This window comes from Malaclemys terrapin, chromosome 5, assembly GCF_027887155.1.
Source record: "Malaclemys terrapin pileata isolate rMalTer1 chromosome 5, rMalTer1.hap1, whole genome shotgun sequence".
Lineage (NCBI taxonomy): Eukaryota > Metazoa > Chordata > Testudines > Emydidae > Malaclemys > Malaclemys terrapin.
This window is the reverse complement of record NC_071509.1, coordinates 36,534,545-36,560,228: the sequence shown is the minus strand read 5'-3', so window position 1 is coordinate 36,560,228 and position 25,684 is coordinate 36,534,545. Positions and strand designations below refer to the sequence as shown.

The 25,684-nt window shown below is 40.4% G+C and overlaps 1 protein-coding gene across 1 annotated transcript in view; it reads right to left on the bottom strand.

Annotated features, from left to right (window-relative positions):
- STIM2 (stromal interaction molecule 2) overlaps positions 1 to 25,684 on the bottom strand; it is a 150,857-nt gene that overhangs the window by 50,937 nt on the left and 74,236 nt on the right. The window contains exon 2 of the mRNA XM_054030016.1: positions 18,409 to 18,539. Within this exon, the coding sequence (XP_053885991.1) occupies positions 18,409 to 18,539 (131 nt within the window). The remainder of the gene's footprint in view (positions 1 to 18,408; positions 18,540 to 25,684) is intronic.

Here is a 25,684-nt window from a genome sequence, read left to right as displayed (position 1 = left end):
TAGAGGGTTTTTTTTGGGAGGGAGGGGGATATAGTTTGACTACATATAATAAAACAGGAACAGATTTGACGTTTATTTGCCAAATATGACCTTTCCTAACCCATTTTACAATTTCACATAGCAATTTAAGAAAGTTAAAGTGGGAAGAAATTCAGATTAGTTAACAGCAATCACACACTAGCCAACTACTCAGTCAGTATTTTCATAAATTTAAATAAATTAATGGAGATATTCTATCTCCTAGAACCGGAAGGGACCTTGAAAGGTCATTGAGTCCAGCCCTCTGCCTTCACTAGCAGGACCCAAGTACTGATTTTGCCCCAGATCCCTAAGTGGCCCCCTCAAGGATTGAACTCAAAACCCTGGGTTTAGTAGGCCAATGCTCAAACCACTGAGCTATCCCTGCCCCCCATGTCTACATTCAACCTACAGAGATTCCATGCAGATGAATGTAATGGTCAAAAAAAGCCTAAAATTAAGAACTGTTTCCAGAAGCGCAATATCAAGTCACTAGACAGAGAAAGTAATATTTGAACCTTCCTGACATGCTTCTTGCTCTCACTGTACCCACAATGATTTCCAAAATCAGATCAATGCCTTGCTCCCAAAGAAAAATACTGAATTTGGCAAAGTGTTCTAAAATAATCACTTAAACCTAAGTGAGCTAAAATAAAGTGTTTGGGACCATTTATTATAGCAACATGAATTATTAATACAATAGATGAGTAAAGCAAAACCAGCTTGTGATACAAAACTAGAAAGAGAAAACTGATAATTGTACACTTTAAAGTAACATTCCCGTATAATACACAAAAATTAGCTGCAAAGTTACAGTATTGCACATAAGTGCTATTGTAATTAAAGGCTGCCACAAAACAAACACAGAAACTGCCGTACTGGATCAGATAGTACTCCATCTAGTCCAGTGTACTGTCTTCGACAGGGGCCAGTACAAAATATTTTTGAAGGAGGTAAAGAAACTATGCAGAAGGCAGTTATGGAAAAAACCTTCCCACGGGGAAAGAGTCTTCCTAACCCTCATTAAAAAAGTCGTCTCAGATCCTGAAGCGTGAGAATTTCTATCGCTTCCAAATCTTTTCTTTTATATGTAATCCCTATTTTAACAATGCTGATTATTCTTGTTATCCATATAAATAATGAACCAGTTGTACAATGTTCTCTGAAGTACCAACAAATAACTTGTGATGTAGACACTACGTAAAAGTTTTCATGAGAAATCATTTTGAAAGCAAGCTTTGTGTAATTAGGGATTACAGTTTTCAATTTAAATTGAAAGCTACCAAAGAGAAAACATTTTCAGTAAAATATTTTTTTAAAATATAAACTAAGGAACAAACATGGCAATTAAAAAAAAATTAAGCTATTTTTTGATACTTGTTTATTTTGTCCACCATAAATTAAACTTCCTGTTCACTCTCAGCACCAGTACAAGTACTTGCCAACTGCATACTAGTATTGAGGGTATCTGAATAATTTGCCAATCAGTAAGCAATGTCTATATTATTGCCCCAAGGTGAATTAAGTCACTGTTTGGGGCTTGTGATATAACTTATTTCAAACCAAAACAATGCAATTAATTTTAAAAAGCTTGTCTTAGAAAAAAAATAGCTGCTTACAAGAAAAACTAGCCAAAAGAAAACACCTTAAATAAAATTAGTAACAACTGAAACAAAAAAACCATAAGAAAGTCCTGAAAATTAAAAAAATCTTAGTATGAAAAAATGTGATTACAAGTATACTGACTAGAGATTAGAAAAGTTTGTTAATTATGCTAGGATACTGTAATATAGTTAATGGTGAACTGCAAAGCAAAGCATGCTTGTACCTTTCACTACTTTTTATGTTGTTTATAAAGACAGCCTCAAAGTTTTGATGAATTTATTGTAAAAACGCAGTAAAACATGGGCGTGTTATGTTCCAGCTTCTCTCTTTTTGCTGGGGGGCTTCAGCGATTTTTCAGAAGACATGAATGGTTTCATTTTAAATAAATACTCATTATGGGCCTGATTTTTCAGAAGTGCTCAGCACCCACAACTCCACTTGAAATCAGTGCAAACTGCGGGCGCTCAGCATCTCTGAAAAAACAGGCCATAAGCCTGTATATAGACAGTGATAATTTATTAGCTATTGAGCAGCAAAACTAGTAACAAGACTGGAATGCAACCGAACAGGTACTTTTAACTTTATCCAAAAGTGCATCCTGACTGCAGCAGTTTACCAGGGATAGCCTGTTGGAGATACCACTCTTGGTGAGCAGATTAGTTTGTGGAGTATGTGGAGAAATTATCACATTGGCACAGCTACTGCAATGCTGGAAAATCATCACAACTCATATGCTGCAATAAGTGCACAGACTTGGGACCAATTTCTCATTCCCGTCCCATCCCAGCCCACGTTTAGTAAACAAATTATTTTAACAAGAAAAAAAGAACAGGGTAAAAAAAAAGAACAGGAAACATTTTGCTCTCTATCACCATCTATGTCTTCTTGATTCTAGACAAGATTATTTATCACATTCTGAGTAACGTGACCTTCTTAGTTTAAATCACCCACTCAAAGTTTGCTTTCCTCCCCTCTGCAGCAAATATATATAACCCTTTCATTCTCTGGAAGATAATAGTCAAGGCCATTTTTCAGTATGATCACCAAAAAAACTGCTGTAAAAATGCAAGAAAACTACAGGAAAATACATCTAAGTACCTTATAACATTATGTTAATTTGGTGATAACCGACACTGTGGATGGACATATGTAACTGGTATGTTAAAGCTATTTTCTAAACAATCAGCACCTAGTTTGGCAGTCTCTGCAGAGGGGCAGGGCACTAAATGAACATGGAGGCAGATGTTCAGTACTGGGCCTATTTCCACCTAGAGATAGTGCCCCCAAGGCTGCCAACTTTCTATTTGCAGAAAACCAAACACCCTTGCCCGCAGCCACCCACACCCACACTCCATCCCCCTCCCTCACTCACTCGCTCATTTTCACTGGGCTGGGGCAGGGGGTTGGGGTGCAGGCTCTGGGGTGGGATTGGAGATGAGGGGTTCGGGATGCAGGAGGGGGCTCCAGGCTGGAATGGGGGGTTGGGATGTGGGAGGGGGTGCACAATGCTGGCTCCGGGTAGCGCTCACCTCAGGTGGCTCCTGGAAGCGGTGACATCTCCCTCTGTCTCCTAGGCGGAGGCGTGGCCAGGCAGCTCCTCAGCACGCGCTGCCCCTACCTGAAGGCACCGCCCCTGCAGCTCCCATTGGCCATAGTTCCTGACCAATGGGAACTACAGAGCTGGTGCTTGGGGTGGGGGCAGCACACACAGCTCCTGTGGCTGCCCCTCCGCCTAGGAGGCAGAGGGAGATGTCGGCAGCTTCCCGGGAGCTGTGCAGAGCCGTGAAGGCACCCAGCCTGCCCTGTTGCGCCTGGCCAACCAGACTTTTAACAGCCCGGTCAGCAGTGCTGACTGTAGCCACCAGGATCACTTTTGGACCGGGCGCTCTGGTTGAAAACCGGAAGCCTGGCAACCTTAAGTGTCCCCCAGAAAAAGGCATGGGATAAAAATCCACACACTGACTTGACACTGGGAAGTGGAGAGCGGAGATCCAAGACATCAATTTATGCAGAATCAATTTCATTTTAAAAAATGAAGTTTCTAGGCTCCTATGATTGTGATAACCTTCTGAACATGGACCAAATATAAACCAATCGAATGCCACATTCTTGAATCTGAAGACACTGCCAGCACGTCTGCCACAGCTCATAGCTTTCTCAAGCAGCTGAAGAGTGAAAGAAACAAGTCTCTGATCAGTCTTTTTGCTGCTATTCAGAAGCTTGTGTGATGCAAACGGTCAAGAATATCTACATATCTATTTCATGATGATGCTTTAAAAATTACGGTGCAGCCACAGCAGGAGACACTGGAATTACCCAGTAGGAAGGCTCAAGATCCCCATGAACGCATACATACAAAGCAACCAACAGTCTTTGTAAAAAGCTAAAAATTTCTAAGAAACCCAATGAGCATGTGGTCAAGTACACTGAGATCCTGCAAGCCTGTATTCTCACATTATTTTTAGTCTAATCACTCTTTGGATGCCTTGCACAGATCTGGTTGGTTTTCAGTCAATACTGATTCCAAACCGCAATACTCAGTGGACAGAAGAAACTAACTGTAATATAGTATAGAACGAGATAGAAAGTAGAGCTTCAGGTATACACTCCTCTTGGTTCACATGGTGTCTATATACACGCGCAGACACACACACGAGAGACTATAATATAAAGAAACAGTCTAAGGAATACAAAATCTCCCAGTTTTATCCATGGAGGTACCAGCTCTTTCTGCTTTATTCTTAAGGGGAAAAAAAGGAGATGCCAAGTCAGTTAAAGAGAAACATAAAAACTTCTGGTTCAGAGTCTTCTCCTACAGTACTTTAATTCACTGCAAGGTAATGCTCTCCTGATTCTAAACACTTACAATAAACCACTTGGGCCTTCACAAAATTAAAGAGTGCTACTGTTTATAAAATCTACAATGTTTTTGTGCTTTGCTGCTACAGAGCCAGCAGAGGGAGCAGAAGTTAACAAATTATATTCCCAGGACTCTGCTGAAAACATGGACAATGCAAACACACAAACAAGAAAGAAAATAAGCAGGAAAGCCAGATTAATTTCCAATTCCATTACAAACACAGGAAACAAATTTTAAAAAGGAGTAAAAATGTGTAGGGAAAAAATTCTAGCTTTTTTTGAGAGGCTATTACAAATTAGGAGTACTTGTCAGCATCCTTTTACAAAGGAAATAGCATACCAGCACAGAGAAGACTTTTAAACAGAATACTTAAATTTATTTACCTCTCACATGTTTTCACTTTAAATAAGTGTTCTTATTGTTTGTTAACTATATAGGTCTAAATAAGGGCTTTGCTGTCGCATGCAAATCCCTCTTACTTTGATCCTCCATAATATTGTCCCCATATTGATTGTGAGATATAATGACCTCCATAGCAAAGTATCTTAAACATAGGATTGTCACATAAATGCACAATGAAACCTGGAGTAGTATTCAGCCTAGGAAGAAGGAAGTTCTTAACATACAAGTACCTTCACTACCACCAACAGAACAAAACATACTGGGAAAATACATTTCTTTTCTTTAAAAGTATTCTTGTTTCCAAGTTGGCTCCAGTATGGAAGTTCTCCTTTGACAGAGGGAGAGACTGGTATCATAAAAAAAGGCTGAGATAGATAGGTAGATATTTTTGTTCCTTTCTATGGTGGCTGGAAGAGGTTAAGAAAATAACTCTAAATAGGGGGTAAAAAGAGTAAGGTCTAATAGACCAAACATCATCTTAGCCAATATAATTGCTCACCAGAGATAGAGCCTTTTAAGATCATGAAGTTGAGATGGGAAAAAATGGAACTGACAACTCTCAAAAAAATTCAATATTAAAACCAAAGAAACAGCACACTGGACCCTGAAGCTAAAACCCATAAAAATGTAACATCTAGAAAGCATGTCAGTGTTTACAGTATCCCTTTAAAGAATTGGTTCTAAGTATGCCTCATACTAAAATAAGGTACTATATTTAGAGATAGTACAAGATGTTTTACTAGAAAGTGTAAATGTCTGTGAAAACAGTGAGAGATATATCTTAAGGAACGTGCAGATCCTATTATTTTGAAAGACCACATGGATATGGTCCGAAACAAAATTTCCTTCTCTAAGTCTGGCCTGTTCCACATAAAATACTGTTCCCAGGTCACTAATTAATTTTATAGCATTTATGAAAGCTCCTGTTCTGGTTAGGTAGCATAATGGAGTAACTTTGTAACTTTTCAACCTGTGGAGACCTGAGTTAAAGTTTAAGTGCATGTTTCATTGTAGTACTGAACTCCAACAATGTTGTAAGTAGCAGGGCCTCTTGAGCTAGCCCTAGCCCTAGCCCTCTCCCTCATTAGCATCACAAATACAACTTTCCTCAAAAATGTTCTCATAAATTAAAAATGCCACTAACGTTTAACCTCAACTACAACATGGAGTTCAGAGCCCAGAACATCCAAGTTCTAGTCCTGCCCCAACTTGCTGTGTGGCCTTAAGCAGTGGGATAAGAATACTATTTCACTGGAATGCCAAATACTGATTAATGTTACAGCACTGGGTAGCGCTATCCAGGGCTTTGAAAGTAGGAAGTGCTACACAATTGCTCCTCACAACTTTTGGTGCAGAAGATGAAAGAGAAACTCAGGAAAGCACTTCTTTCAAAGGAGATGCACTGGCATGTAAAAAACTTGTATCCAGAAGGCAACTCCCACAAAACACCTGATGTGTATGGTAGCTGTGAGCAATATTTAAATACTTAGGATTATTTCATTTCCAAATGTCTATTCCATGCAACCAAAAATTTATATTACAAGTCAAAAATGAGGGGAAATAGGTATATTAGCTGATTAATCAGAATTAAGTAAACTAGGCAATAGCTATTAATGTCAGCAATTTGAATCCATTAGTGTCTGAACCGTAAGTGCAGACATAAGCAGGACTGTAACAAACAAGCTCAGCTGGCAGGATATTTCATCAGGAGCATTTACCTGTCATGGGCAAAAGCCGTAGTGTTTATAATGAAGTCAGGAGACACATAATGGGTAGCACAGATAATTGTTTTACAAATACCCCTATAAAACATACCTTACAAAACTGGGGGAAAGGAGAGAGGGGCTTAAAGACATGAGTTTGAAATTACACACAGAAAACAAAAACAAAAAAAAAACATTAAGTCTAATGATGAAGTTCAGTGCAAACAACATCTTTTGTGAAGAGCAGAGATGAAAAATCTTTTCATTTACAGTTCTTAAATTCTCAGAAAACATGTAGCAGGTTACTTTGCAAAAAAAAATAAAATAAAATAAAAAAATCCAGAGATCAGAGTCCAATCTTAAAAGAATGTCATTCTTTCATCTTAATACTTTAGCACATCAAAAGAGACTTATAATCTTACATGAACATGATTACAGCAAAAAACACCGGCACTTTAATGCAATGCAGTAAATTTGTGGAAAGAGTTCATTGCATTGGGTGGAAAATAATTCGTGCATTTTAATTTTTAAAAGTCAAGGAGTGAACATTTTAAAAGAATGTTCTTAAGCACTGTACTGTAAAATGGAACACAAGCCCTGTTAAAAAACTATGCACAACAAGTTAATGCCACAATACCAACCCCTCTTAAACAGTGAAGTAAATCTGTCTACCACACTTCAGAAAAATTCTGTGTTTAAAAGATTTTTATTGACACACTAGATCATTTTATTGTTGGACCATGAGAACTTTGGGTCAGATGTGCAGAGAAAGGGAACAGAAAAAAAATGAAGAGTCCACTGAAATATAGAAAATAAGGGATTTAAAGTTAAGATCATGTAAGAATCATGTTAATTTAAACTTACCACATTCCAATGGCAAATTTCTTATGAAACAAAACACCTTCTTGGTAATCCCTCTTTAAGAGGGAAAGACTTGTAATTTAAACCCTTAACTGAAATCTACCAGTTCTAGTCCCAATTTGGGCTGAACTCCTAACCCAAACTAAGTTTCTCAAGAGTGGAATAGGGTCCTAAAGATAAACTAGGCCCCGAACTAAGCTAATTCCCAGTCTGACCTATGCCACACTTCCAAACTAAAGAAAGTTTCTGAGCTACAATAAACTCCCATGTTAGAATAAGCTCAAATAAACTTCTGACCAAACTTTGCAATCATTTATCTGCAGTCCTATAAATTATAGCCCATCAGGCCCTCCACTGATGCAAAATGAAGTCTCAGCTAGCATCAAACACTTTAGCTCCTCCCAGCTCCAAAAAACACCACCATCAAAATATTGACCCAAAATACATTTACCTAAATTTTTATTCTTTCAACGTATGAGCAGTTAGAAAGAGGAAAGGAGAAGCCAACCCTGCAAGGTATATGCCTTGCAGTTGGGTTGCATATGTGGTTAAGAACTGAGCAATATTCAAAGAGGGACTGAACATTTATATGGTTAAAAATAGCATAAATTATAACAACTCTGGCTAACAAATTTTGGAAGGGACATTAAATTTCATACATCAAGTCTTAAACCAATCTAACTATTGGGAATTAGAATCTTGTTACTAGGGAAGTTCTGAAACATCTGGTGTTGACCACTGTCTGAGACAGGATACTGGACTAAACTGACTTCTGGTATCATAGAATCTCAGGGTTTGAAGGGTCCTCAGGAGGTTATCTAGTCCAACCCCCTGCTCAAAGCGGGACCAATCCCCAGATTTTTGCCCCAGATCCCTAAATGGCCCCCTCAAGGACTGAACTCACAACACTGGGTTTAGCAGGCCAATGCTCAAACCACTGAGCTATCCCCCCCCCCCCCCCCCCCCGATGATACAGTTATGGCAATTCCCATGTCCTCATGTACCTTCCCATTTCCCCTCATGACTCATTAAGAAGTTTTAATGTAAGGAATAAACTTAACCACTATAACCCTGTCATAAACCTGCCTCCATACACTGACAGGCTACTCCCATACTGAGCTACTCCAATCTGACAAATTATGCTGTTTCTTTAATGGCAATAAAGAGAACAGAATTACTGATTTTAAAGGTTCATTAACTAAAATACTAGAAACAACTAGGTTGTGGTAAATGTTATAACTAACAGATTACCAAGGAAGAGTAAACAACCAAAAAACCCCAGTACATTATACAGCTCACACAAAGAAGGGAACATGAACTGGTCTCTCCAACCACAAAAACCCAGACTTCATCCTGTTGGGGTTCCCCACAGACCTCTTCCACTTGGTTCCCCAAGAACTCAGTTTGACTCCAATCTCATCACTCAGGTTCCTTTATTTGGCATACAGCAAAGCTACGCGGAGTCAATCCGATTCAAGCATAGCAGGTGGGTATAGGGTGTACCAAATATGTTCACACATTATATTGTGATTACAAATTGCACTACACATTTTGGGATTGGCTTGGTCACTTTGTAGAAATCAATTCTTGTACAGCATGCACTGTCCATGCACAGCTTATTCTTTACCTCATTTTATGTTCCAGGCTTATCTATTTCATTGTTATCTTGGTTCCTTGGGTATTTTATCTAAGCTAGTACACGCAGTCTGTTTCCAGCCTGCTGATCTATTTACTTCCCTAATCCTCTCTCCCAAGAAATGAGACCTCACCCATTTCCAATTACTCATGTCAAGCCAGGCCTACATTTCATTTTTTTTTTAATCTACATACATACAGACACACAGGAACAAAACAACACGCCCTTAGAGCCCCGACCAGAGTTATTCTATCTACTACCCAGGATCCACAAACCTGGAAATCCTGGACTCCCCATCATCTCTGGAATTGGCACTCTCACTGAAGGACTATCCGGATATTTGGAGCATCTACTCAGACCCTATGCCACCAGCACTCCCAGCTATCTCTGTGACACCACGGATTTCCTGAGAAAACTACAATGCATCGGTGATCTTCCAGAAACCACCATCCTAGCCATCATGGATGTGGAGGCTCTATACACAAACATTCGACACACAGATGGAATACAAGCTGTCAGGAACAGTATCCCTGATGATGACACAGCACAACTTGTTGCTGAGCTCTGTGACTTTATCCTCACACACAATTATTTCAAATTTGGTGACAATATATACCTCCAGACCAGTGACACTGCTATGGGCACCTGCATAGCCCCACAATATGCCAACATTTTTATGGCTGACCTGGAACAATGCTTCCTCAGCTCTCGTCCACTCATGCCCCTTCTCTACCTACACTACATTGATGACATCTTCATCATCTGGACCCCTGGGAAGGAGACCCTGGAAGAATTCCACCACGACTTCAACAGCTTCCACCCCACCATCAACCTCAGCCTGGACCAATCTACACGGGAGGTCCACTTCCTAGACACCACAGTACAAATAAGTGATGGCCACCTTACCACCACCCTATACCAAAAACCAACCGACCGCTATGTCTACCTTCATGCCTCCAGCTTCCGTCCCGGACACACCACACGATCCATCGTCTACAGCCAAGTGCTGAGGTACCACCACATTTGCTCCAGCCCCTCAGACAGAGACCAAAACCTACAAGATCTTCACCAAGCATTCTCGAAACTACGATACCCGCATGAGGAAATAAGGAAACAAATCAACAGAGCCAGATGTGTACCCAGAAGCCTCCTGCTGCAAGACAAGCCCAAGAAACAAACCAACAGAACTCCACTGGCTATCACTTACAGTCCTCAGCTTAAACCTCTCCAACGCATCATCAGTGATCTACAACCCATCCTGGACAATGATCCCTCACTTTCACAGACCTTGGGAGGCATGCCAGTCCTCGCCCACAGACGACCCGCCAACCTTAAGCATATTCTCACCAGCAACCACACAACGCACCATAACTCTAACTCAGGAACCAATCCATGCAACAAACCTCAATGCCAACTTTGCCCACATATCTACACCAGCAACACCATCACAGGACCTAACCAGATCAGCTACAACATCACCGGTTCATTCACCTGCACGTCCACCAATGTTATAGACTCCATAATGTGCCAACAATGCCCCTCTGCTATGTACATCGGCCAAACTGGACAGTCCCTACGTAAAAGGATAAATGGACACAAGTCAGATATTAGGAATGGCAATATACAAAAACCTGTAGGAGAACACTTCAACCTTCCTGGCCACACAATAGCAGATTTTAAGGTAGCCATCCTGCAGCAAAAAAACTTCAGGACCAGACTTCAAAGAGAAACTGCTGAGCTTCAGTTCATTTGCAAATTTGACACCATCAGATCAGGATTAAACAAAGAGTGTGAATGGCTAGCCAACTACAAAAGCAGTTTCTCCTCCCTTGGTGCTCATACCTCAACTGCTAGAAGAGGGCCTCACCCTCCCCGATAGAACTAATCTCGTTATCTCCAGACTGATTCTCGCCTGCATATTTATACCTGCCTCCGGAAATTTCCATTACATGCGTCTGATGAAGTGGGTATTCACCCACAAAAGCTTATGCTCCAATACATCTGTTAGTCTGTAAGGTGCCACAGGACTCTTTGTTGCTTTATAAATACACACACTTGTTTTATTTACGTGTGTTTTCTTTTTAAAGTTTACTTACCTAGCAACACATTCCAAAGACCACAGTAGTGGTAATCAGTAGTTCAGATAATCAGTTGTTATTATCTGAACCACCATTAACATTAGGCTCCAAGTACAAACTGTGGCAGGAAGGGGATGCTCACCTTCTCCAGTATAGCCCACCAGGGCTACACACATTGTAAGCTTGCTCTGCTTTTAAAGCATCTTTCTGGAAATTTAGGTGTGGAACAGGACATAGACCAATTAAAACAACATTTCCTGGGTCTATACCAGAAGTGGTATTCTTCAGTAACCACACACTACTTATCACTATCACCGGCAGTTTATACTTTATCAACATCCACCATACTGTGCAGTTTGGAGACTGTTCCCCCAGAGTGAACCCACATGCCAGCAACTCCGTCTGTAAGATATTACACCTGCCCATGTAAGTGTCCCCCATGTGCAAACAGTGGTAAAATCTGGGGCTCTCTCGACCTTGCATTGTCTTGCAACGGTATGAAAGGAACGGAAGCAAACTTCTTCCACACCACATGGGTTGCAATGGTTTCACATTTAACTTCTTGGTAATGGACCTTGTTAATTTTCTTACCCTGAACCAACTGTTGTCACTTCTCTTGTAGCAATTTTTTAACTTTTCTGTAGTGATAAACGAGGGCAAGTTTTCTTGCACACAAGGCTGTTTTTTATTTTATGAGTGCCCACATTAGCTCTTGACATTGTCCTGGAATGGATTCTGCAATCCATGCCTTTCAGTCATTGTCTTTACCTTCGCCTTGTCTCATCAATCAGGGTTGGCAGTTCTTGTTCTTAGTCTCCAAGTGTTCTTGTAAAGTGCATCTTCCAAGCTAACATCAAACTCCTTCATGTCCACCTTCAGCATCTCAAATCTCCTTTTTCTAGGTCTTCCTCCCAGGGTCTTTGTCCTGTGGCTACTAGCTCTTCTATACTCTCTGACCAACATAGCCCAGATCTGGTCATCTCACATGACCGAGCTATTCCCTCAGCTCTTCTGTGATGGGAGCTACCTCCATCACGGCTCATGCCATTTCATTGTGTAGATTATCAGCTCTCGTCTCACTTAGGTTCTCTTCAGCAGTGTGAAGTAGTAGCTCTTCTCCCTCTCTCACTGGCCAGCACTCCGACCCATATGTCATGACTGGCCTAATCATGCTCTTATACACTTTATTCTTACATTTACTTGACATATTCATATCAGAGAATTCCTATCAATCCATGCCCTTCAATATCTTTTCTAATTCCATTATAGAACACCCTCCAATCTGGCTTCCACCCACTATACCTCTCAATGAGCAGCTCTCATCAAGTTCTCCAGTGATTTCATCCTGACCAAATATTTTAGCCAGTACTCCATCCTCATCCTGCTTGACCTATTGTCTACATTTGACATGTCGACCGTACTCTCAAAATCCCCTCATCTCTGGTCTTTTATGATTCTGTCCTCTCCTGTCTTTCCTCCCACGTTTCAGTCGTCTCATTTCATTGGTCTTCCTCCCACTCTCTCTGTGAGGATTTCCCCTTCAGGGATCTATCCCCTGCCCCCTCTTTTTCTCCTTTCATATCCTACTATGGGCAATCTCAGTTTCAAACACGGGCTTGAATACCATCTGTATGCTGATTACTCAAAATTGCCCATCTACTCTGGACTAGTCTCCCTCCATCTCAACTACAATCTCAGCCTGTTGTACTGATATCTCCTCATGGTTGTCCAGCCATCAACTGAACTTATCAAGAGCCCAATTTTGGCCCTGTTCTTTCCCCCTAAGGCCACCTACTTTCCCCCATTTGACTGTCACGGTAGACAACACAACTATCCTCCCTGTTATTCAAGCCAGTAATGTTGGCGTCATCTTTGGCCTGGCCCTCTCCTTTGGCTCCCCCTTCCCCTGATAGTGTTAAAATCTTGCCACTTTCTTCTACACAACATCTCCAAAATAAAACCTTCTTTCTCTGTCCGAACTGCCAAAACTCTTGTCCAAGTCCTGATCAACTTGTGCCTTGCCTACTGCAAAGCACTTCCTCTGAGGTCAATGTCTACAACCCTGAGTCACACCCTTCAAGTAACATTCAAAATGCTGCTAACAATCTTGTTGGTTTATCACTGACTTTTAAGACCTTCCATTGGCTCCCCTTCTAACACCAATTTCTCTTATTTTCTAAGCTCATCACAATTTAGCCCCACCTTACCTACCCCAAGTATTATCTTCTGTAAGGTCAGCTCCCATCTATGCTCTGTCCAGTGCTGGTCATCCAATTTTCCATTTCTCAAACACTTTTGTGCTTTCTTTCAAACTGTCTCTTAAAACGGAGAAAAGCTCCCGGTCAAAATCCATAAGCCACCACCTTATCATCCTTCAAGTCAGTAATCAAAACTCACCTCTTCCGTCTGTAAAACATAACCTGATAGGCAAGTGGAGAGTTGGGATTGCTACTACTGACTGGCTAAGTATCTGCACATTCTATTATATTACCACATCTCTCTCACCTCCCCCGCCACTGTTTGCCTCAACTAATTGTTAAATCTTGTCTTAGATCATAAGCTCTTTGGGACAGTGCCTGTCATTTATTGTTTTGTCCGTATAGCACTTAGCGAAAAGAGCCCAAATCTAGTTGCAGTTGTCAGTTTAATGTTTAATTTGCAGCAGTGTTATCAACAACTATTACTACTTAGATAAAAGTCTTGGTTAAAGGGGAACACTCACGTTGTTTAGCACCCAAGTCTCACATGCTACAAAAGCTATACATAAGTTTTAAAAGCCATCCTAATTCAAAGAGGTTTATTTTAAATTATTATTGAAGTACATTTGGAAGAATCAAACCAAATCACTGAATTAAGTGATTTACCTGAAGTTCCTACATAGAACAGTACTCAGTGTGACTAGAGGCACACACTTTTGTATGGTAGTGCCAAGAGTTTTTCTTAAAATTAAAGGTTTTGGAATTAAAAAAAAAAAAAAAAAAAAATCATCAAGAACCAGCTATCAACGTTCTTGATTGACTGATGGAATACAAGATTCCATTAAGAGATTACTTAGATACGGATGGAACATTTCTATACAGAGCTTCTTGAGAAGCCAAGAAAAGGAAAATTAAACAATATGCAAAATAGCAAATCCATGTGTCTCTTACTGATTGTGCCTCTCCATCATAAACAAAGGTATACAATATGAGGTAACAGACATGCTCTTTGAGGTGCAAAATCTGTTGCACTCTACGTCTGGACCCACCTTATCAACTCTATCCACTAAGCATCAACCTCTCCTTTAAGTTTCTTTTCACAGCTCGTATCTTTAAAGAGACAGAGTGCAAACAACACTAATTGGCTAACAGATTTAACAGGAAAAACAAAAAATACTAAAGCTACATCTGATATGTCTCTAGAGCACAGACAGGAAGTACACATTAGCCAGCCCAAGTGACTGCATACTCATATTGTCCTCTCCCATATCCTTCCTTTCTCCTACCCACCCCCTGTATCGTTATCTTCCCCGCTCTCATTTTAACATGCCCCCCAAAAACTTATTTTCTGTGTTTGTTAAGCACCATGCACTTCTATATTATTACAGAAGTCTTTATTCACCAGATGTGGGAAGAACCACATATCCCTGCTACCATTTTATAACCAGCAAAATTCAGCGTGATTCTTCAGTAGCATAATGACATGCACTGAAAGAGGATTCAAACACAGAAACAGTTACTCAGACAAGAGTTCAAAATATTGAGCTAATACTAGAAAGGTGTTAGAAATTTCAGAGTCTTTTAAGGCTAGAACGGACTATATGATCACTTAGTCTGACTGCCTACATAACAGCCCTCCGTGCGTAGATAATGGTGATTCCCCCCGCCCCCACACACACATAGAAGGGTTTATGCTAAATTTCTTCCTATTACAAATGTTAGGGTTAAATTGTGAAAAATTTAAATACCTGAAAAATAAGGTTTATTTCAGGTTAAATACCTGAAAAATAAGGTTTATACTAGAAATGTTGGAAAGTTTTAAGCTATGTATGGTGTAACAGTTAATTTCCCAGTATACTAAGGGAAAAGCAGGAATGTTCCCTACAGTGATATCGCACAAGTGAGACTTGGTGTACATAAAGAAAAGCAAACAACTACAGCAGAAAGTGTGAAAGCAGGAGATAAAGAGTAATACATGGTCTTCAGACAGGTAATCTGAAGCCCTGGAATCCTTACTGAAAGTGTTCTTTTTAAATACAGGCCTGTTTCTGCAAGTCAGAAAGAAAATATAGTATTAATAACAACCCTTCTACTTTAAACGCTTTCACCTTCCCTCCCTTAAAAATAAAAAATAAATAGGGTTTGAATTGGGTTAAGTGACAATGTTTTCTTGGTGAAAAACTAACTTTGTTAATTTCTCTGATTACCATGGAACATGAAATAGCAGAAAATTACTATTCAGTATTAAATTTTCCACTTCCTGATAAAAAGCTACTGTATGTCATAACAAAATAAGACACACTGATTGCCCTTTGAGGAGGCCTTTTTGTAAGCAGAAACCATGCAGCATGAACCAGAATATAATCTATCATTCTGCTGTTTAGTCAAATCCCTTGTGGACAGCCTGGCAGCTTTCAACCAAATATAGCTCTGACGTAGCTATGCTCTACAACCATCAGTACATATGTTTCCTCACAACAGGAAGTGTTAAAGAGAAAAGGCTTACGACTAGGGCCCTACCAAATTCACAGCCATGAAAAATGCATCACAGACCATGAAATCTGGTCTTTTGTGTGCTTTTACCCCGTACCCTGGGTGGCTGGAGAATAGCTGCTGTTAGCCAAGCACCCGCCTCTGAAGGCAGTGCCCGCTAGTAGCAGCGCAGAAGTTAAGGGTGGCAATACCACACCATGCCATCCTTACTTCTGCACTGCTGCTAACAATAGCGCTACCTTCAGAGCTGGGCTACTGGCCAGCAGCCACCACTCTCCAGCTGCCCAGCTCTGAAGGCAGCGGTGCTGCCGCCAGCAGTGCAGAAGTAAGGATAGCAGTACCGCAACCCTCCCCTACAATAACCTTGCGACCCCTCTCTCCCACAACTCCTCCCTAAAATTACTACACTGTGAAATTTCAGATTTAAATAGCTGAAATCATGAAATTGACGATTTTAAAAATCCTATGACCGTGAAATTGACGAAAATGGACCGTGAATTTGGTAGGATTTCAAACATGCAATCAACTGCAATTTCAGTGGGGTCAAATGAATAATTAAAGTTCAAAAACTATAAACATTTCTATAAATTAAGCTGGGAGCAGTTGACCAGATTTTACAGCTTCTCACTGCCACAAACAAATCCACTAATCTATACGTTATTTTTATTTACCTTGTTACAATTTTGATTAAACTTCCTTGTACATATTATTTTACAAACAGCTTTTTCCTGATTTTCTGGTCAACATGTTAACATCTCGCAGAAAAAACTGGTTGTGCTAGTAAATATTTGCACAGGTGTATTTTACCCAGTCTCATGTTCACACACAAAAATGGTTAAAAATAAGACTCTCTGTTCTGCCCTTACTATAGTTACAAGTAACATCTTAGATTACTGAAATAAAAAGGAAAGCATGTTCAGCTTGCTCTGTGTAGGTGATAGCACTTGGTGTATAGCAAGTTTCACTTCTATGTAGAGTGTTTCACTTCACATTCCCATACCCCATCTATCAGGACCATCATGCACTGTTTCTTTATCATGCATAGTTCTGGGGAGACTTCATGTGAATTTTCTTCCCCCATCACTCCAACAACATATATAATAGAGCAACTGCTGTGGTTTGGTTTGACACTTCTATGGAAAATTCTTTGAATTTATGAATCTTCGAACATTGAAAATTCTCCATTGGTTCCAAGGACGGTTCACTTGATTATCTATGATGCAGAAGATTCTGCCGTTTTCCGACCAACAAATATTTCTGTATTTTCTGCAGCTTTACATCTCACAAGAACAATGGAAGTCAGGAATGAATCCCAACAGTATTAGATTGTATTTTAGAAGTCTCAGTATGCCACTAATGTTCTGGTTACAGACCAACACATTATAATATAATTAAATGCATATTATAATATAAAAAAGGAAACTTTGGCTACATATAATGGTACAAAATAGACTATTCCTTCCATTGTACTCCATGCCTTTGTGAAATGAAAGTCCTGGATTCAGGTACCAGGATAGTCTTTACACACTCATATGAATCAAGAAACATTTCAAACATTAAATTTATTAATTTTAAATTGTATCATTTTAAACTTAAATAATTATCATGGGCAATTATGTCCTCAAGAGTTAAGGAAAGGAATACAGGGTTGCTAGTTAAGATGGGCATAAAGTGGAATGACTTCATTTGTAATGCAGATGTTAACGGTAGCTCTGGTCTACAGACTGCTGGGGCCATTGTGGCTTGTAACATCCCAGATAAAATTCTACCAACCGAGAAGTGGAGGAGGCCCAGAGGCAGAAACCCTATTATAGGGGTTCATCAAGTCTGTTCCGACGTTGGACTCTCGAGCCATCAAGCCCTTGCAGGCTCAGAGGAACGGAGGGTGATATGAACAAGGAACTGCTTGGGTCCACTATGACCAGGCCTTGGTAGCCTGACAGGAAGCAAGAGTGGCTTCTTTCCTACCCATACACAAACATGGAAGCAAAGACACATTGGGAATTTGGTGTTAAGAAGAGGAAATGTGACATCTTCTCAGACTCCTCTATGCAAGGGGTGAGACATCGTTCCACAAGAGGAAGCAACTGGAATGGACCTTAGATGAGCAGGAGAGTAGAATTCTTTACTTCCTGAGATTCACTCCATGAGGAAGTAAGTGGGGTAGACAGGAAAGGAAAATACTTGAGTGTCCTTTATAAGTTTCTATGCATCAACAACAATTTAGAAACATAAAAATAAGATTTGTTTTTACCATTTTGGGGCCCAGCCAACTCCCATTGATTTCACCGCAAGCAGGATTGAGACCATTTGCCTAACATGATTTTTTCCCCATCCTCATGCCTAACATTATATGGACAATGTTACTGTTCCTTTTACTTCCTTTATAGTGTGCCAATATAAAGGATGACAATCCTCGATAGACAACTCTAGAAACAAGGCTTCATTTTCAAACCATGTCACTGAGCAGTTTTATTTCAAAGGCACTATTTCCAGTGTGTTTTAAATTGAGACAAAAACACATCAAATGGAAAGAATTGAGGCCTCCACCTACCTCATCGCTTTCATCTACTTCAATACCACCATCTTTGTCATCATCCATTTGCTTGTGGATCGTGCGGAGAGCTTCCAGACTGAATCGGTCCTCCTCCGTAAAGCATGGTGGACTCAATGAACTACAGGTATCTAAAGGACAAGAAACAAGCATTAGTTTAGGGTCTTGAAATGTAAATTCCCAACAAAGAAAGTGACTCTTCCCCTCTTTGGGGAAGTAGAGCATGAATTACTGCTTCAATTTTAAATAAACTAAATGCACACCTTTATCATTTTAATACAGAAATTCTGTGTGGCTTGACTGTAGATGTGACAGTGTACCCCATAAGGCTTTATGGGGGGGTGCTTATAAATGTATGACATAACTAGAATATGTTTTGTGCTGCCTGTACCATGTAACATATCTCCGTAAAGGTTATGGTCTACTACATCTATTCATCCTATTTGTACATATATATCATTTTCTACTTGAGGTTAAAAATATAGGCTGTATGCTTGCTTGGTTTCTAAGTAAGCTTTGAGGGGCATTTGGTCAGCTTCTTTAGGAAGGAATTCGCCAGGTTAAGTACCTGATCAGGAAACACTTGGGGAACAATGCATCTTGGAATGCTCCAATCCACATAAGAAGTCTTCCTGGAGACATACAAGATACCATGTGGACAATGGCTTTGGCCTGTAAAGACTGAGTCATGCAGAGACATGTGACTTGCCCAGGTGACTCCAAAACTCCATCTTGGAGCTGCACTTTGCATAGGAGGGAGGAGGGGGGGGGGTCTCCACCCACAAGAGAGAGTCTATTTAAACCCGTGGGAGACCCCTCCATTTTGTCTTCAGCTGGCTAAGGAACCAACCTCTCCACCCCCTCAGGATACTTGAAGGGAACTGGAACAAAAGACAGTAACTATAGGGGGTGTGAATGATTGCTGGACCCAGGCTAAAAGGAGATTAGCCTGTAAAAGGGAGCATTCTGGAACTGGTGAGGAACTTATCTGTATTTAGTTTGATTAGACATAGATTTGCGCATTTTATTTTACTTGGTGACTTACTTTGTTCTGTCTGTTACTACTTAGAACCACTTAAATCCTACTGTCTGTATTTAATAAAATCACTTTTTATTTAGTAATTTACTCAGAGTATGTATTACTACCTGGGGGAGCAAACAACTGTGCATCTCTCTCTATCAGTGTTATAGAGGGCGAACAATTTATGAGTTTACTCTGCATAAGCTTTATGCTGGGTAAAACGGATTTATTTGGGTTTAGACCCCATTGGGAGTTGGGCATCTGAGTGCTAAAGACAAGCACACTTCTGTGAGCTGTTTTCAGGTAAACTTGCAGCTTCGGGGCAAGTGATTCAGACCCTGGGTCTGTGTTGGAGCAGACGGGAGTGTCTGGCTCAGCAAGACAGGGTGCTGGAGTCCTGAGCTGGCAGGGAAAACAGGAACAGGGATAGTCTTGGTACATCGGGTGGCAGCTCCCAAGGGGGTTTCTGTGATCCAAGCCGTCATAGTAGACACCTATAGTCATAGGTGCTGAGTTTTGGGAACTTCTTGAATGACATTTCTTGCAGGAAAAACGTGAAATGAGTGAACTCCTGTAGGGAGGAGAGGGAAAAAGAGGAGGGGAAAAAAGGGTAGTTTGTTTCCCCTCCTCCAATACTCCTTTCTTCCTCAAGTACACTTACCACCTTTTCCTTCTCTCCCCCACCCTTAGGTAGATCACTGCAGCAGCCAGTGCCTCCTCTTTCTTACCCATTTTTCTGCCCGCCAGCAGGGCAGTAAGGAGAAAGGAGGAGGAGGAGAAGGAAGAGAGGTAACTAAGTTTAATTCTGCAGTTATGGCTTCACATTAGGTCCTGGTGTCCACAAAAGGTTAAGTGAACAGGAAAGCCTGCTAAATATCCATAGCCCTACTGGATGTAGGCTATTCGAAAAGGGCTGCAATAAAAGAAAACAAGACAGGGGCATGTCAGGGAGAAAACTCAAGCCACACCTTGTGTACAACACTTGGTAGCCCTATATAGTCATTTCAGAAATAGTAACTTGTTGTGGAGGAAAAACTCCAGTTTAAAAATCATACATTTTGGTTTTCCCTGTCACTGCTTCGTTTTGAAGGTACAGGGTACTCTGCTCTCCTTGTGTCAGGTGTAGGGAAAGGGGCAGAGATTCAAATGCCTGAATGAAGCCATACCAACAGACCCTGTTCTAAAAAAAAAAAAAAACCCCTCGTCTCATAGCAATTGGCCATGTATTAGTTAGGTGTATTGTACTAGATCCTTTGTGGATAACTGTATCACCTGGTAGTTAATATTCCATACATTTAAATGAACCCATCACTGCATTATCTAGGCACCAAAACATATAGGAGGAAGTGCACATGCTTGTGGAAAACTCCACTTGAACAAAAACAAGTAAAACACTCTCCCTCACCATCAAAAATACAATGAAGTGCTATGCTGAGTTGCTATACAGAGCAGTTGGGCACTCAATTCCTTCAGCGATATAAATGACAGACGTCAATCCAAAGGAGCAGCATGTGAACATTTGCCACAGATGGTTTCTTAAAGAACTACAAACGTTTGCACACAGCTATCAAGAAGCCAGTACATGCTCATTTGCTTGAGTAGCAAAAATAATACACAAATACACCCAAAAGTGACAACAGTCCATGAGTGGAAGAATTAACGAGGTTTGGAACATCCAAACTGACCTCTTCCTCCTAAATTACAAAAGCCTCTATTTCCAAGCTCTATGGTAACATTGCTAGAAAGACAGGAGCATCAAAGTCAATGACAAAAGCTGCTGAAAAGGCTTGGTGCACCACAGACCTATTGAGCAAAGGAGAAGGGACTGTACTTGGGATTGAACAATTTACCTTATCAGGACAATGGTTAGGTAAGCACCAATACCTCTCTCCCTCCTTTGTAGGTCAGATGTCCAAACTGTCCTGCATCCCACTAATAATTGTACACATCTGTTCTGGAATTCCAGATGGGACAAGACAAGGAGTGAGACCATATACAACCACTATCAAATTCCTAACAGTGATGATAAATGAAGAGGATCCATTGAAGTCACAGTGAAATTCAACACTAGGTCATGACTGTAGACAGGAGTGCTCAGCATAAATTTTAAACAATGAGATCACTTTTTAGCTCTCAATAACATGCCAACGTGATTCACCACACAGTGCTCAGTTTTGCAGTGCAGAGAATGAAAACCTGGTCAGAATAACCTGCTCCTTTTTTCCAAAAAAGGAACAAAAATCCCCAGATTTTATTTAGCAGCCTTTGCCTCATTGAAGAATAAGTTTAGTTTATACAAAAATTGACAGCCTTGAAACCTTTGTCCTAACAATGACATTTATGAAATATAAAGAGGTTATGCAGAGTGCTTAAAGTAGTAACTTGCCTTCCAAAATCTATTACCCACCTGGAAAGTTTTTGCTACAAATAGTAAGAGAAGATGTTTCCATTCATGCTCCTGTCCCCTGCTCCTCACCTTCAAAAGACGGGCAATTTATACTACAGCATCAGCCAGTCAGCAAGGCAACAGAGTAACTTAGTTAATTTTTTCACATCTTGGCTCATAGAGCCGAGCTTTTTTGCACACTCCTATAAATGCACCTTGACTTCTCTTACCTATCTCAGACAAAAAGAGAAATCTAATAGATCAAAGTAACGATTTTTGCACTATAACATTACATCTACTTGGTGAGTCTTTTCTTCTAATTGAAAGTAAAAAGAGAACCACATGCATAAGAAAAACAGAACAGGTAAAAAGAGAATAAGTAGCACTGAAGTGTGTTTGAATGATGGATCTATATTTAATTACACCTGCTAATCTACTCATGTAGCAACAAACCACGCCTAGACTAATTTGGTCACAAAGTTATCAGTTTCCACCCATAAAACATTTTTAATATTTTGTTGAGTAGATCCCCAAAAAACCCCAAAAACTTATTTTTTCATTCTAGAAAGCTTTACTCTGATCACAAAGTTGTGTGTACTCGGGTTGATTAACTTCTTAATATCTCTGAGAATAATGTGTGTGCAAATATGCCTCTTTTCATGTATTTGCCTAAAAAGTGTACTTTAAAAGACATGACAGCTCTTATTGAGAGAGAAAAACAAATAGACAACCCAGGCTTCACATGTCCTGAGCTTTGATCGAGGGAACACTTGATACCTCCCTCAGATTAAAGAGCAGATCAAGTTCCTGTTTGCTTTTCGGAGTGAGGAACATGAAGTTGAACCATGTCTTGGTTGAAAAGAAAAGACACGCAATATTCTGAACAAAATCAGTTTGATCTCAAGGCTTATTTTTAATATAGTAAAATTAGAAGTGCAATTCCCTAGCTGACAACACACTTCAGCTCGCTTTAGATACACATCACTCACCTAAATACTATTCTGGACACAGATAAAAGAGCATTTTTAAAAGAATTTTCAGATTTGGTTCAGACCTTGTAAAGCCATTCATTTGGAAAAACTGAGTAATCAGGTACAGCTTTGAAAATTTCTTAGTATGCACATGAATAAGCTCTACTTTGGTGTTTGTTTGCAAGGCAGAAATTTAACTTGAAATTAATATCAAGTGACGTCTTGGTAGGAGCTTATCAAACTTCTAAGAAATGGAGATTTTCTTCCTCATTTATCTTAAAGTAAGGCAGAACCTAAAAAAACGTTAGGGACTGCAATAAGGTGGTGCAAAACTACCTTGGTTTTAACCCTTTCCTATCTGGATGCAGAGTGTCAAAAGTGGAATTATCTGGGTTCTGAAACCCTCCATTACACTTTAGTGATAAGGCTGGCTTTGTGTATGGACCAATTTCTCTGGCCTACTATGATATGCAGTCATGTGTCTACAATAACGTCTTTACTTTTAATCCCAAACTGTACAAACGTGAAGAATTAAAGGAATGGTGTCAAATATTTTAGGTCAGTGATTTTCAACCTGTGGTCCTGGAACCTTGAGGGTCCAGACTATGTATAAGATTTCCAAAGGGATATGACTTTTCTTTTCTTTTTTTAAGGGAGTCCACAAATAAAAAAAAGGTTGAAAACCACTCTTTTAGGTAGCAAGTTTTGGAATCTTTGAAGTTGAATTTGCCATTAACCTTCTGGTATTAACAGTAAAAATGCAAATAAAGCTGTACTCACTTGAAGTAATGTGGAGTAAAACTGCAGAAAGTGTGCTTAGAAGCTACCATTCAGCTGTGGCATTTGGGGGGGGGGGGAGAAATTGGGGGAGAAATTTTAAAAGGAAACATATGGCCATCCACCAGGAAGAAATTTGTCAGTGAAAGATTAAACTTTAAAACTATTGCAATTTATGGCTCAATGAGTCAATGTACTTGGCAGAAGCCTTTTGAAATGATCCCTCCACCTGCCACAAGTCACTGAGTAACTATGTCTTCTATCTCTGGGCCAGTAGGAAATGTACCATATTCAGCCTACTTCCTACCACAGGGAATTCTTCAGGCAAGTGGGCCCCTAACTGGCCATTCTCACAGTAGAAGGTCTGGCAATAAATTAGGAGTGTTAATCTAGTATTTGGATTTGTTTCAAGAGGCAGCAGGCAGACTTTGTGCACACTGAACTAATTTTAATCTTTACTGTAATTTAGGCAGATCTTATTTTTCCAAAGGTGATTCAGGTTTTTTTTGTTTTTGTTTTTTTTAAAGAGCTAAAGTGAAATCAGCCAGGTAGACACCAGTTTCCATTAGAATCTCCCTCTCTCTCCATACTCCTTGCACTCTTTTCCTTCCAAAAAGCAATATAAACTGAACTTCTGACGCCATGAAATCAGTACAGATTAGAAATCAGGTAGAATGAGTACACCTTCCATTGCTAGTTTCAAGTATTTGTGAGTATCATTTTCAAAAACTTTATCATCCTGTACTTACACACATCCCATCATATAGTATGAGTGCCACACAATCTTCAAAAAGCAACAGAGGGTCCTGTGGCACCTTTGAGACTAACAGAAGTACCGGGAGCATAAGCTTTCGTGGGTAAGAACCTCACTTCTTCAGATGCAAGTGAAGATACTTGACACAATCTTCAGTGTATTTATCCTCACAACATGCCTGTGAGGAACAATGTTATTATGCCAATTGTACAGATGAGGAACTGAGGCACAGAGAAGCTAAGTGACTTGCTCAAGTTCATGCAGGAAGTCTGTGGCAGAGCAAGAACTTGAAGGCAGTTGTCCCAAGTTCTACACAAGTGCCCTAATTACTGGACCATTCCAGTGTGTGCACGTGCGCACACACATACACACACAATCTGTTCTTTAGTTTTCAACTTTTTACACCTAAAGAATAGGGGGAGGGATAGCTCAATGGTTTGAGCATTGGCCTGCTAAACCCAGGGTTGTGAGTTCAATCCTTGAGGGGGCCACTTAGGGATCTGGGGCAAAATCAGTACTTGGTCCTGCTAGTGAAGGCAGGGGGCTGGACTTGATGACCTTTCAAGGTCCCTTCCAGTTCTAGGAGATGGGATATCTCCATTAATAAATAAAATAAATAAATAAAACAGATCTCATGTTACTGTGGCCTCATAAAATATTCCCTAATGTATTTTAAAAAACATGCTTTTGATATCTGGGGTCTCGTTTACCAGAATGGGGTAAACACAAACTGAGCCAGTTCCTGCTAAGGGAAACTCCACTCAGCCTTTCCCCCTTGGGGTAGGGTTTCCTCTAGAGCTTAGAACAAATTCAGCAAAATATAAGCAGGGCTTCAGGAACCTTGCCCAATGGAGAGATACTGACTTGTGAGGTTTTTAGAGCCAAGTCTATAAAAGCAGGACTACAGTGATTGTTGGCTCAGCGTGAAATCAGTCATCCTGCTGTGGAATGGGTAGAACTCCCCCTCATAAAAGACAAGAAGCAGGATTACTTTGCAGAGCTCAACATGGTCAAGAAAGCTAACCAGCCAGTCATTCCAACCGTTCTCCCTCCCCAAAAAAATAGAGTCAAGACTGTCAAACTCTCCTCACCCCCTCTTTTGTCAGAAGCTAAAGGCTTTCAGCATAGGAGAGCCTCTTTATCCAATGGTAGACTTAGGTCCCCAACACAGGGGTAAAGCATCTTGGGACCCTCTTCCCTCAAGCTGTTTAAAGGTCTTCAGCAGCGAAGTCTTGCGACCCCTTGCCCCACCTGGCTCAGGGCAGTGGTTCTCAACCAGGGGTCTGGAGCCCCCTGGGTGGGTTTCAAGAGGTCTGCCAAGCAGGGCCAGCATTAAACTCACTGGGACCCAGGGCAGAAAGCTGAAG